General features: G+C 32.3%; 1 protein-coding gene across 1 annotated transcript; it reads left to right on the top strand.

Moving 5' to 3' along the window:
* The first annotated feature begins 663 nt into the window (after window positions 1-663).
* LOC129004367 (disks large-associated protein 5-like) lies at window positions 664-6,143 on the top strand. The gene is made up of 5 exons (XM_054432935.1): window positions 664-906; window positions 2,426-2,562; window positions 5,050-5,103; window positions 5,484-5,571; window positions 6,044-6,143. The coding sequence occupies exons 1-4, from the start codon at window positions 756-758 to the stop codon at window positions 5,556-5,558; spliced, it is 417 nt and encodes a 138-aa protein (XP_054288910.1). The 5' UTR covers window positions 664-755; the 3' UTR covers window positions 5,559-5,571; window positions 6,044-6,143.
* Window positions 6,144-11,677: the final 5,534 nt, after the last annotated feature.

Raw genomic sequence — 11,677 nt, 5'->3', positions numbered from 1 at the left:
TACACGGTTGTTCCATAAACATGTTTCCTCTGTATCTTACTTCTCTGTAGACAAAAAGAAAGTGGAATACGAATCCAAAATGAAATAGTGAGTAGCCTTGACTTTTGATACTTTTTAATAATAGTGAATGTTAGTATACTTTATTCTTAAGGGTTGAAACCTATTTCATAGAACAGATTTTATTGGACTGTAATTTTGATTTCCCATGGTTTAAAGACTTAACTTTAGCCCTGAACTTTGGGTATTCAGTGTATTGATGGATATAGGTTTAGGTTTACTAGCTTTAAGTTATTGTTACCGCTACCCTAGTTTTATATTGATCATTTAGTGAAAAAATCTGTGTTATGTATTTTTTAATATAATAAAAATATATGTTTGCTAAAAATTGATATCGCAACGATCATTTATCCTTGACTAAACCTTAGTGTATTACTTGAATGGTCTATTTTTGTTTACTGTTGATTCTTTTCCATTACATATTTATAAAACTAGTAATTTATTTCTCTCAACCTTTTTACGGTATATATTTTTAGACTTGGAAAGTATGATCTCTTCCCTGTTTTTATGTAGCCTTTGTAACATAACTGAAGTTTCAGTTATATCATATGATTTAATGGAATTTAACACATTGTGTTCTACAAAAATACCAGGTGATGTATTTTATAGTGATAATATTTATATTTTTTAAGTGTGGGTTTTAAAATATCTTTTTTACAAAGTAATTTTGTTATGTAATATTAATAAATTTTTCCACAATGGATTCCTGTATCAAACAGCTCAGAGACGAGTACGATTGTGAAAGAACCAAATTATTAACACTCTGTGAAAAATGGCAAGATATTTTGGAAAAAGCTGGGAGGCATAAATTTAGTGAAGACAATAAGGGTGCAATTCTGGCTGTTATAGGTAGGTGTTAACTAGCCAACTATTTTTTGTTATTTGGTTTACTTATTATTTTACACTCCAGAATGAGACAGAAACAGCCAACAGCACTAATTAATAGTCTATTGTCTGTGCTTGGAAATGCACAGATACCTAGTGTTGGGGCCCCTGGTCAACGAGTCGCACTTCAGACTTCATAATCTCAGTGCAAACTTTATTTAAGAAAAATAAATTTAGTGAAGACAATAACTTAGGTGCATTTCTGGCAATGATTTTGTTGAGTGTACAATTTTTGTTTATATTTAGTTTCCATCTGTACGACAAAGACATTAGCGTTTTGAAAGGGTTTGACCCAAACACCAGTCGTGTTGCTATCGACCTTTTAAATAGCATCATTAATTCCCAAGGATATACTTTCTACTATCTCCTATCAATTTTGAGACCGAATTTGAAGTGGACGGGAGAATTTTTAGCCTTTTAGATATTTAGATATATATATATATATATAATTTTTAGGATTTTAGATATGATGTGTAAAAACTCAATACCAGCGGAAATGTGTTTCAAATATATTGAGATCAGCAACTAGACAGTGATCTGTTTTAAGGAGCATATATTGCATATTAGCCTGGTTGTTATTATACTACATATTGATACAGAGGGACGAGTTCACAGTGTTCATTCCTTGACATCCACAAAGATGGTTTTGGACTATACTTTATTCCCTAAAGGCCTGTTTCACATTTATACCCAGCTGTCCGGAGTCGTTAAACCGGCAATTGGGTGATGGGTCTGTTCTTACACGGCATGTGTCGTGGTCCGTTAATCACTAACCCGGTTCCCGTATACTAGTCGAGGGAGAGGGATGCCGGGTGCCCCCTCGGCGAAGTCCAGCTGCTGGTATCAGGTAAACGAGCCGGCTGGAGTAGTAGGGCTAGTGGTCAATTGAGACTTTTCACATACAACCACCAACTGTCGTCCGCTCAAACAAGGTGATTTAACTACTGGTTATATGGTACTGTACGGTAGTGCGTAAAATTGTAATTATGTCAAAAATAGATCTTGAATCGCTTATGAATTTAGTACAAGAATATATACACTCTATAGTTAAACTTATTTACAAAATTATAGTTTCAATAGTCATTATAAAATATTTAAATAGCCTAATCATTTTATGTCATTTCTTAAGTCATCAAAAAGAATATTAAAAGTTCCAACATAGTTTCTTTCATGTTTAAAGGGAGCTAGTGCAGTCGATTCTTTCCTCTTCTTATTTTTAACCATCCATACAAAAGTAACATTGTAATTGCTTTACAATGTTTCATTGCTTTGCTATTCCTACTTATAAGCTGCACAAGCTGGAGTGCCGGTGTTGGCATAATGTGAATAGTGCACCCGTGAAGGTGCTGGCTAGAAATCGGGTTAACGGCATGCCGGATATATGTGAAACGAGCCTTAAAGTGTTTGTAATTATAGTTGAAAATGCCACTGGTACAACAAACAATAAACAACAAGAAATATAATTATTTTACACGACTTGCAGGGCAGACAAAGCTATTGGTGGACAAGAAGCTGAAAAAGTTTGAAGGTCTGTTGATGGAGAGAGAGCAGAACAGTGGAGACAGCCGACTAATCACAGAGGCCGACCTGCGCGGCTACTGGGAGATGGTTATGATCGAGGTAAAGTCAAACTAGGCCTATTCTATTGAAATATCTATAGTAGAATGAAATACCGCACTATAAGTATATTCATAACAGAAGTATTAAATACAATTTTGCCAACCAAGAATAATAATTATAATGATCTTGATGCATCAACATAACTCAAATCAAAAACTTCATTCAACAACAGTTGTTACAAATATGGAAATTAAAATAACGTTTAAAACAGCTGTATCGGAACTTTTGACACCTCAGATCTCAGTTTATCAAATGCAGAGAAAAGAAAAGTCAGTCTGAGAAAAAGTGGTGGCAATAAAGCCCCTGCATCTTAGGAGTTGAGCAGGAAAATTATAATAACAAAGGTGGAATTCAGAGGGATTTTAAATCATAGCAAATTTTCCTTCAGAGAAGAATATATTGCTATAGGTGGAATGGATAAACCTAGACCGGGTACCGATTATCTTTTTCATTTTAATGTCCCAAGAGGCCAAAAACACTATCCATCAAAATTTTTATCTAGGCTATGTGTATCCGTGAACACAATAACTCGAGCAATTTTGCTCCGATTTTGATTAAATTTGGCAAGAATGTGATGAATTGGATAAACTGATTGAGTTTTCAAACCAGCTAGGTCTGAAGGTACCTACTGAATATAGGTACTGATTATTATGGGATTTTAAAACTGTTCAAAAATTTGTTTCTTTAAATTTTACCCTTAATTCATGGGAACGCCAATTTTCATTGCAGCCATCATCGTGTAGTACTTAAAAAACAAACAATTTTTAAATACGACTCGTTTATGGAAAAAATCCAATCAGACTAAATTGCACTTTGTTTAGTCTGCAGGTTTGCTGCGGCGGGGGTATTTTATAACAACAGATAGTGTAGTTGTAGTTGCTCATTGACGAATAACTGTTGCAGGTTAAATTATCCCCACTGCAGCAAACCTGCAGACTTAGCGAATGTACATTTGCCTGATTGGATTTTAAATTAAATCTATTTAAATAACATTAGATTTAACATTTACTTAGGTTTGCTGCTGCCGGGAGGGTAACGTGTGTTTTTAGTAAAATATTAATAGCTTCATATACAGGGTGATTGAAAAGTCTGGGTACGGCTTAATATTTTGAAAAATAATAAACGTAGACCTACAAAACTTGGAATCAAGTTATAAGGCATATAAATCTATCTTAACACATATCCAGTGATCCGCTACCTCCTCAGGGGGACGGCCCGCCAGGAGTCAGAAGAAAATCTTAAATGGAAGCATAGGTCAATATGCACATCAAATTAAAGGTCTTTTTAGTAGAATACAATGCCGCAAACCGCACTTCAAAAGGTTGATCCTGCGCAAAATGACAGTTGTTCAAAGATTCATTTAATTTACACTGCTAATTATACGCTTTCTCCTCAGGGGGCACAGCCCTAGGAATCGGAAGAAAATTGTTAACGTAAGAATAGGTCGATATGCACATCAAATTAAAGGTCTTCACTTTTAGATTACGATGCCGTAAATTCAAGCTCAAAAGAATGCCTGAGTAAAAAATGGCAGCCGTTCAAAGATTCAAAATGGCGGATTCAAGAAATCTTTGAACATCTGCCATTTTGCGCAGGATCAACCTTTTGAAGTGCGGTTTGCGGCATTGTATTCTACTAAAAAATACCTTTAATTTGATGTGCATATTGACCTATGCTTCCATTTAAGATTTTCTTCTGACTCCTTGTGGGACGTCCCCCTGAAGAGTTATTGAATCACTAAATATGTGTTAAAATAGAGTTTTATGCCCTGTAACTTTGTACCAAGTATTTTAGCTCTATCTGCTTTATTTTTCAAAATATTAAGCCGTACCCAGACTTTTCAATCACCCTGTAATTACATTTTCAAGGTTTGATAACAGAATAGGTATCAATAAACAAGCAAACTACAACAGTTTAATTCTTCTCCAAAAGAATAACACAAGGGAATTTTAATTTTAAAATTTATTAAATTTTCTCCGTAACATATAACCGTAAAAATCACTTCAATATGCTAATTATTTGTTTTAAGCTCTTTAAAAATGGCCTAAGGAAAAATAGGAAATTTAAGTTTTTGGGGTAAAATGAAATTAGAAAATCCAATTTTTACCCCATAAAAAAACCATGTTGCCATGGTCCAATCATGCTGTTTCGCGATCTCATTCAAGTTTATCCCGCCATACATCTTCAAGCCAAATTTAACCAAAATTGGACAAAAACTATTCAAGTTATCACATTTAACCACTACCTAATTAGTTATATGATGATGTGGTTGGGTGAGTAGCTTTCTTTCAATGTCAAATGAGTTTTTTTCCAGCAATTAATTAATAAATAATAATAAACTCAAGAGCAAGTTGTTGACAGTAGTTATGATTAGACAGCAATGATTTTTTTGTTTTAATATAACTGAAATATGATTATAGTTTAAGTACTGTTCAAATTTATTTAAGTAATACTGGTGTATTTCTTAAGCTTGTGTTTTTTTTATAGGTGGACTTAATGGCAGCAAAGTTTGATGAACTCAAAGATTTGGCTGAAAATAAGGTTTAGTATTTTTTCAGTGCCAATATAAACATGTGTAGACAGGCAGTTTTAGTTTAACACTGCAAACAGATACCAGCACAACATTCTTAGTCAGCCGTTACATTTAACACAGTGTAATTGTCTCCATCAAAAGGCAAAAAAGTACTTGTGTTGATTCTAAAGAGACAAACGATTTTGGAGTGGTTAGTTTCTATACTTAAATCTCATTTATTTTAAACTTTTAAATTTTACATTTTATCTAATATTTTATATAGTTATATAACATCTCTTTAATATTGTGTTCATAAAATGGTTGGTACGGATAAATCAAGCAATGGTGGTTTGACTGTATTTAAGCTATAGTAAAATATAATGAGTTTTGACAAAGTATATTTTTCCAGCCGAAGTCTACAAGAGCAACGAACATGTTATCCAACAGACCTGGCAGGACGGTCAAATATCATCCGAAGTCTTAGTAAAAATAACAAGGTAGGTAATACATATTTTGTAGCTTTGTAGTAGCTTTTAGGTTAGAAAGGAAAGGTTTGACAGGTTTGACTTTGCTTGAGGAATGTATTTGCGCCACAAAAAATAAGGAAAATATAGGAGTTAGGGGTTAAAAGCATCCCCTATTATATTAAAATGTAGTTTGTTATACAGTAGTCCTTTTAAATCAATACAAAATGGTACAACCCGCAGTTCTGTGAATTAACGACTCAAAAGTTATTTAAACTTTTGTGATATTACCCATAAAATACTTCAGTTACTCCCACCGCTTGCCCAAGACGAGGGTTGTAGACAAGCTATTGGGAGAAAGTATGTGGGAGATTGCTGAAACCGTTTATTTTATAATCATATAAGATATTCTACTTCTTAAAAATAATAGTTGATGCAGTAGCAAGTTTAAGAGATGTTAAACGATAGTTTCAGTAATTTTAATTCTTTGATTACTTTGTTTCAGGTTTATCACCAATAATTCATGAAGAAAGTTAAAAATTTTGAAGATGTAAATGTAAACAAATGTTGTTCTATGAAAGTATTAAATAAATTTAATATTTGAACTTGACTAACAATTTTAAAAATATTGGTTGAATGAGAATAAGTTAAGCATTATATCTGAAATTTTTTAATAGTTATTTGTGCAACTACTAAGCACAGTAGTGTGTTTTCAAACAAGAAAAACTTGTTGTCAAAAATATATTTTACAAACATATAAACAACCATGATTTTGCACATTGTATTGTAATGCTGTATACAGTTAGTTTATTATTGAATGACAAATAGAAATCTTACTTCAGTAGTAACAATGAATAATAAATCAATATAGGGTTGTGTTTTATAACTAACCTGCACTTTTGAGGCAGAGTAGACAATAAATATCCTTATCAACTGGCAAACGAAAAATACTCTCTGATTGTATCCTGTTACTGTTGCATAGTAATATTCATAAATTATTATTTTGATTTTCAACTAAAACAGCAACAACAAAGACTACTTCACTTTGAAGTTATGTCTACGTGTGTGTGAATGTTAACAGAGCTACAGACCACACTTGTCTGTTTGATGGAATTTGGTATGTCGGTAGTAAACCATATGGTATCTCCAGGTGTTTCAAAATTTTTTTTTGATGGTGATAATCTATCAAAACCAATAGAACAAAACAATCTTACTTTCTCAAAAATGGCCCGAAAGATTTTAATTCAAATTTAGTATTTTATGGTCATTTTGACTTTAAATAGTATGGTATAGCTCCCATCACCATCACTGTAAAAATCATGGTTCAAAAGATATTGAAACTTTGATGATTTTCTCCATGAAAACCTATTAAATAACGGCAAAACTACTAGACTAATTTTAGTTAAAATTGTGTGCATTAGTCTTTTTAACTCTAAACATTAACATAACAATCCCTTTTACTGTAAAAATTATTGCAACTTTTGTTATTTTCCCCATGAATCATCATTTGAGTTGTTTTGTAATTGACGAAATATCTATTGTTTTAGAATACATATTTAATATGAGTTTCAACAAAGGTATTTTTCCAGAGACACTCAAATTAAGTTTAGTTGTACCCATTTTGAAAAAAAATAATTCTTTTAATTTAGAAAATCTCAGACCCATTAGCTTACTTTCAGTTTTTTCTAAAATACTCGAGAAGCTCATGATGATTAGAATTGAAAATTTTTTAAATAAAACACATTTTTTCAGTAATAAGCAGTTTGGTTTTATTAAAGGCAGGTCAACAGAAAGTGCTTTATTGGCAGTAACCGATCACATCTTCCAAGGATTAAACTCAAAACTGAAAACAACAGGTCTATTTATTGATTTTAAAAAAGCTTTTGACATGGTAAATCACAACATTCTTTTAAATAAATTGCAAAACGTAGGAATAAGAGGTACAGCTTTTGAGTGGTTTAAGAGTTTCATCACAAATAGGAGACAACAAGTAAAAATAAACAATGACTACAGTAATCCTCTCATTGTACAAACGGGTGTGCCCCAAGGGTCAACGACCTCAGGTATTTTATTTTTAGTGTTCATCAACGATTTATTAAATCTACCTTTTAACGGAAATATCTTTGCTTTTGCTGATGACATTGCTCTTTTTTACACACAAAACGATTTGATGTTGATGGAAAATTTAATAAACGATGATCTTTTACTTTTAAGAAATTGGTGTTTGATCAATAGAATGCAGGTAAATGTAAACAAAACCAAATTTGTTAATTTCCACTCAACCGGTTTTGAATTGCCATCTCCTTTAATTTTTCACTCCTCAAATTGCAGTCCACAACTATGTAATTGCCAGCCGTTAGAAAAAGTAAAATCTATAAAATATTTAGGAGTTCTACTCGATGAAAAAGTCACCTTCGAACCTCATATATTAAATCTACATGCTAAGATACGAACACAAATAAGAAAATTTTATTTTTTAAGAAATTTTTGTAACGAATCACTTTTGAGAACATTATACTTTGCACTAATCAACTCAAGATTGCAATATGCCTTGCCATGCTGGGGAGGAACTTATAAAACCTTGATAAATAGATTAAGAACAACACAAAACTTTTTTATGCGGATAATTTTGAAACAACCTAAAAGAACAAGTTCATTTCCACTCTACCAACAGTTAAAAATTTTGCCCATACAGCACCTTTTTATTTTCAAAGTTCTTAGACTGTTTTTTGTTCGAAGTGGAAACAGAGTTAACGTCATACCAAATATTACACACACATACATAACAAGAAGCATTACCAATAATACTCTGAAACTACCCAAAGTAAATAAAGCTATTTTTCGTCACTCTTTTCAATATCTAGGTCCAAAATACTATAATTATCTACCACTTCAAATAAAGAATAGTTTAAATTTAAAGCATTTTAGCAAAGCAACGATAATTTGGCTTTCTTCTCAGCAGGACATAAATTATATCAATAATATCCTGTTGTAATAACTTTCATTCTTTATTAAAACAGTTCTTGTTTTTGTCCATCAGATGCACAGTTCAGGCGGAATTCAATGTTTTATAACAGATGCTAGACCATAAATTACAACGTCATGTTAGCCGATAAGTTAGTTTAAGCAAACTGGTTACACTACTGGATCAAGTAGCCAGTTCTATTTCTCTACATCTCATGTATTGTTATATTGTGGTTTTTTGTGGGAAATAAACTTCATTATTCATTATTCATTATTCATTTTGTCTCTGGATCACTGAACTCTCACGCATACCCATGTGCCATGAGGGTTGTTGACAAGCTAATTGGAAAATGTATGTGTCAGATTGCTGATACCGTTTTTTTTTACAACATTTGACATTTAAAGATAAATATAGTCTATATCTATACATTATAATAACTAGCTGTTGCTGTTACCCACGGGCTCCACCCCGTTTACTACATAAGTATTAATAAAACTATTGATTGGTTAAGTTAAGCTGAAATAAACAAAGCAGAATGCAGTAAGCTGAATTTTTATTTCAGGATTAGTGTTGCCTTCAGTATTATTTTGAGGCTTCTGATTGGCTGAGGGAACATCATTACCGCGACGATACAGTTGATGTCAACGACCTCGGTGGAGTAGTGGATAGAGTGCTAGGCTGATAATCCGAAGGACCTGGGTTCAAATCCCACCCGTTTCACTATATTTTTTTATTGGATTTTTTTCATTATCAACAAGTTTGGTTGGTTTGGTTAGGTTATGACGGTTTAATTTTTTAATCAAAACATTATGAAATTGAATTTGACCCATTTATAGTTTTATTTTATGAACAGAAATATTTTTTTCGGTTAAACGTTCATTTGATTTTTCATTGTTGGTTAGTTTGGTTAGGTTATGATAGTTTAATTTTATAATAACAAAATTATAAAATAGGATTTGAGGCATTTATAATTGTATTTTATGAACAGAACTATTTTTTCGATTAATAAACCTTCATTAGATTTTTTTCATTGTCAGCACGTTTGGTTGGTTTGGTTAGGTTATGACGGTTTAATTTCATAATAAAAAATATAAAATTGAATTTGAGGCATTTATAATTTTATTCTATGAACAAAAATAATTTTTCAATTACTAAACCTTCGTTATAGTCAATCAGAAGCCTCTAAATGACACTGTTGGCAAAATTAATCCTGAAAAACAAATTGTGCATACAGTAATGGTAATACAAACAAATAATAACAGCTGAGGTATTTTAAACATTAGGTAAATGGAAAGTTCCCTTTGGAAAGCAATTATGACCTTATAGGGCAATTTATGAAATAATGGATAATTTTGCGCAAGGTTTCTCGTCATGACGAACATTTTAAGTATATGGTTTATGGGGGTGTGACTTGTAGTTTTCTCAAAAGTTCATGGGTACTTTTGGCTTTATATACAGGGTGATTTGTACTTAGTGTGACAAAATTTTTTTGGTGTAAGTACAAAGTAAATGAAGTGTGATGATGCATATCAAATGTTCCAAGTCTCAAAATTAGCATCCCAAAAAATTATTTTATGCTTTTCAAAAATAACCATGTTTTTAAACTTAATACAGCGATTTATCAATTACCTGTATATGGATTTGAGTAGATAATGTCATTTTCGTGTTCTACATTAAATTTTGAACAAGAATGGTAGAAAAAGACGGAGGATCAGTCGTAAAAACTCCATTGTAAATAGATTCAAAGATAAAAATTAAGATGTTTGATAAAAATTTTAAAAACAATGGTCTATTGCATTTTTCACACCCTGTACACAAGAAAGTGTCGGAATATGATAAAAACTGCACCATTTTATAAGCTTTCCAACGATATGCTACACTATTGAGGTTTATGTCTGCTTATATACGCTTTAATTGTTTGAAGACTGCAAAGCATGGTGTATTTAACATTTAAAACATAGAAAGTCGGCATGTATTAAGCAAAAGTTGTATTTTTGATTCAGGTTGAACAGTAAAAACAGTAAAAAGTTCCCTGTTTTCTGGTATTCAAACCACTCTTACAAACAAAAAAATATCTAAACCTCAATAGTGTAGCACATGGTTGGAAAGCTTATAAAATGGCGCAGTTTTTAACATATTCCGACACTTTCTTTTATACAGGGTGTGAAAAATGCAATAGACCATTGTTTTTTAAATTTTTATCAAATGTCTTAATTTTTATCTTTGAATCTATTTACAATGGAGTTTTTACAACTGATCCTCCATAATTTTCCATTATTCTTGTTCAAAATTTAATGTAGAACACGAAAATGACATTATCTACTCAAATCCATATACAGGTAATTGAGAAATCGCTGTATTAGTTTAAAAGCATGGTTATTTTTGATAAACATAAAATAATTTTTTGGGACGCTAATTTTGAGACTTGGAACATTTGATATGCATCATCACACTTCATTTACTTTGTACTTACACCAAAAAAATTTTGTCACACTGAGTACAAATCACCCTGTATAGACTAGCTGTAACCCGCGGGCTTTGCCCCGTTTAACTTCACAAGTGAGCTCGTTCGCATGGCTCAATCACATCCTGGATGAAGTTCGTTCGCTACGCTCACTCACCTTTAGGTTGGAGCTCGTTCGCTGCGCTCACTTGCCTTCAGGTTAGCTCGTTCGCTACGCTAACTCGCTTCCAGGTTGAATAATAATAATAGGTTAAATACCTTGTATACGTCCTCAATCCAAGTCGTCTTATACAATGACTATAGTTTCGGGGCCAACAGCCCCATTGTCAAATTTTCTGTCTTGTTAATTACCGTTTATAGCATTGGTCACCGTTGAAGTTCACAAATACACATACACTGACACACGAAACATTTATATTTACACGTAACATTGAAAAATTATACTTTTTGGCCGGCCTAAACAAAAATTTGACAATGGGGCTGTTGGCCCCGAAACTATAGTCATTGTAAAAGACGACTTGGATTGAGGACGTATACAAGGTATTTAACCTATTATTATTATTATTATTCAATCCAGGAGGCAAACATGGATAAATCCAGGTTGAAGTTCGTTCGCTACGCTCACTCACCTTTTGGTTGCAAATTGGCTGTCATAAATTAAAAAAATAATAGTGCTGCACCCTGTTGGTAATCCTTGTAACTTTAATGCT

The sequence above is a fragment of the Macrosteles quadrilineatus genome, unplaced genomic scaffold (genome assembly GCF_028750875.1).
Source record: "Macrosteles quadrilineatus isolate MER2022 unplaced genomic scaffold, UCM_ALF_1.0 Scaffold_9__3_contigs__length_116548681, whole genome shotgun sequence".
Taxonomy (NCBI): domain Eukaryota; kingdom Metazoa; phylum Arthropoda; class Insecta; order Hemiptera; family Cicadellidae; genus Macrosteles; species Macrosteles quadrilineatus.
The sequence above is the reverse complement of the archived record's forward strand: the minus strand, read 5'-3'. Positions and strand labels throughout refer to the sequence as shown.

Coding starts and splice junctions, on each gene's coding strand:
- LOC129004367 (XM_054432935.1), top strand. CDS start 756: ATGGATTCCTGTATCAAACAGCTCAGAGACGAGTACGATTGTGAAAGA. Junction 2,563..5,049: donor GGGAGATGGTTATGATCGAG/GTAAAGTCAAAC, acceptor TTTTTTTTATAG/GTGGACTTAATGGCAGCAAA. Junction 5,104..5,483: donor AAGATTTGGCTGAAAATAAG/GTTTAGTATTTT, acceptor ATATTTTTCCAG/CCGAAGTCTACAAGAGCAAC.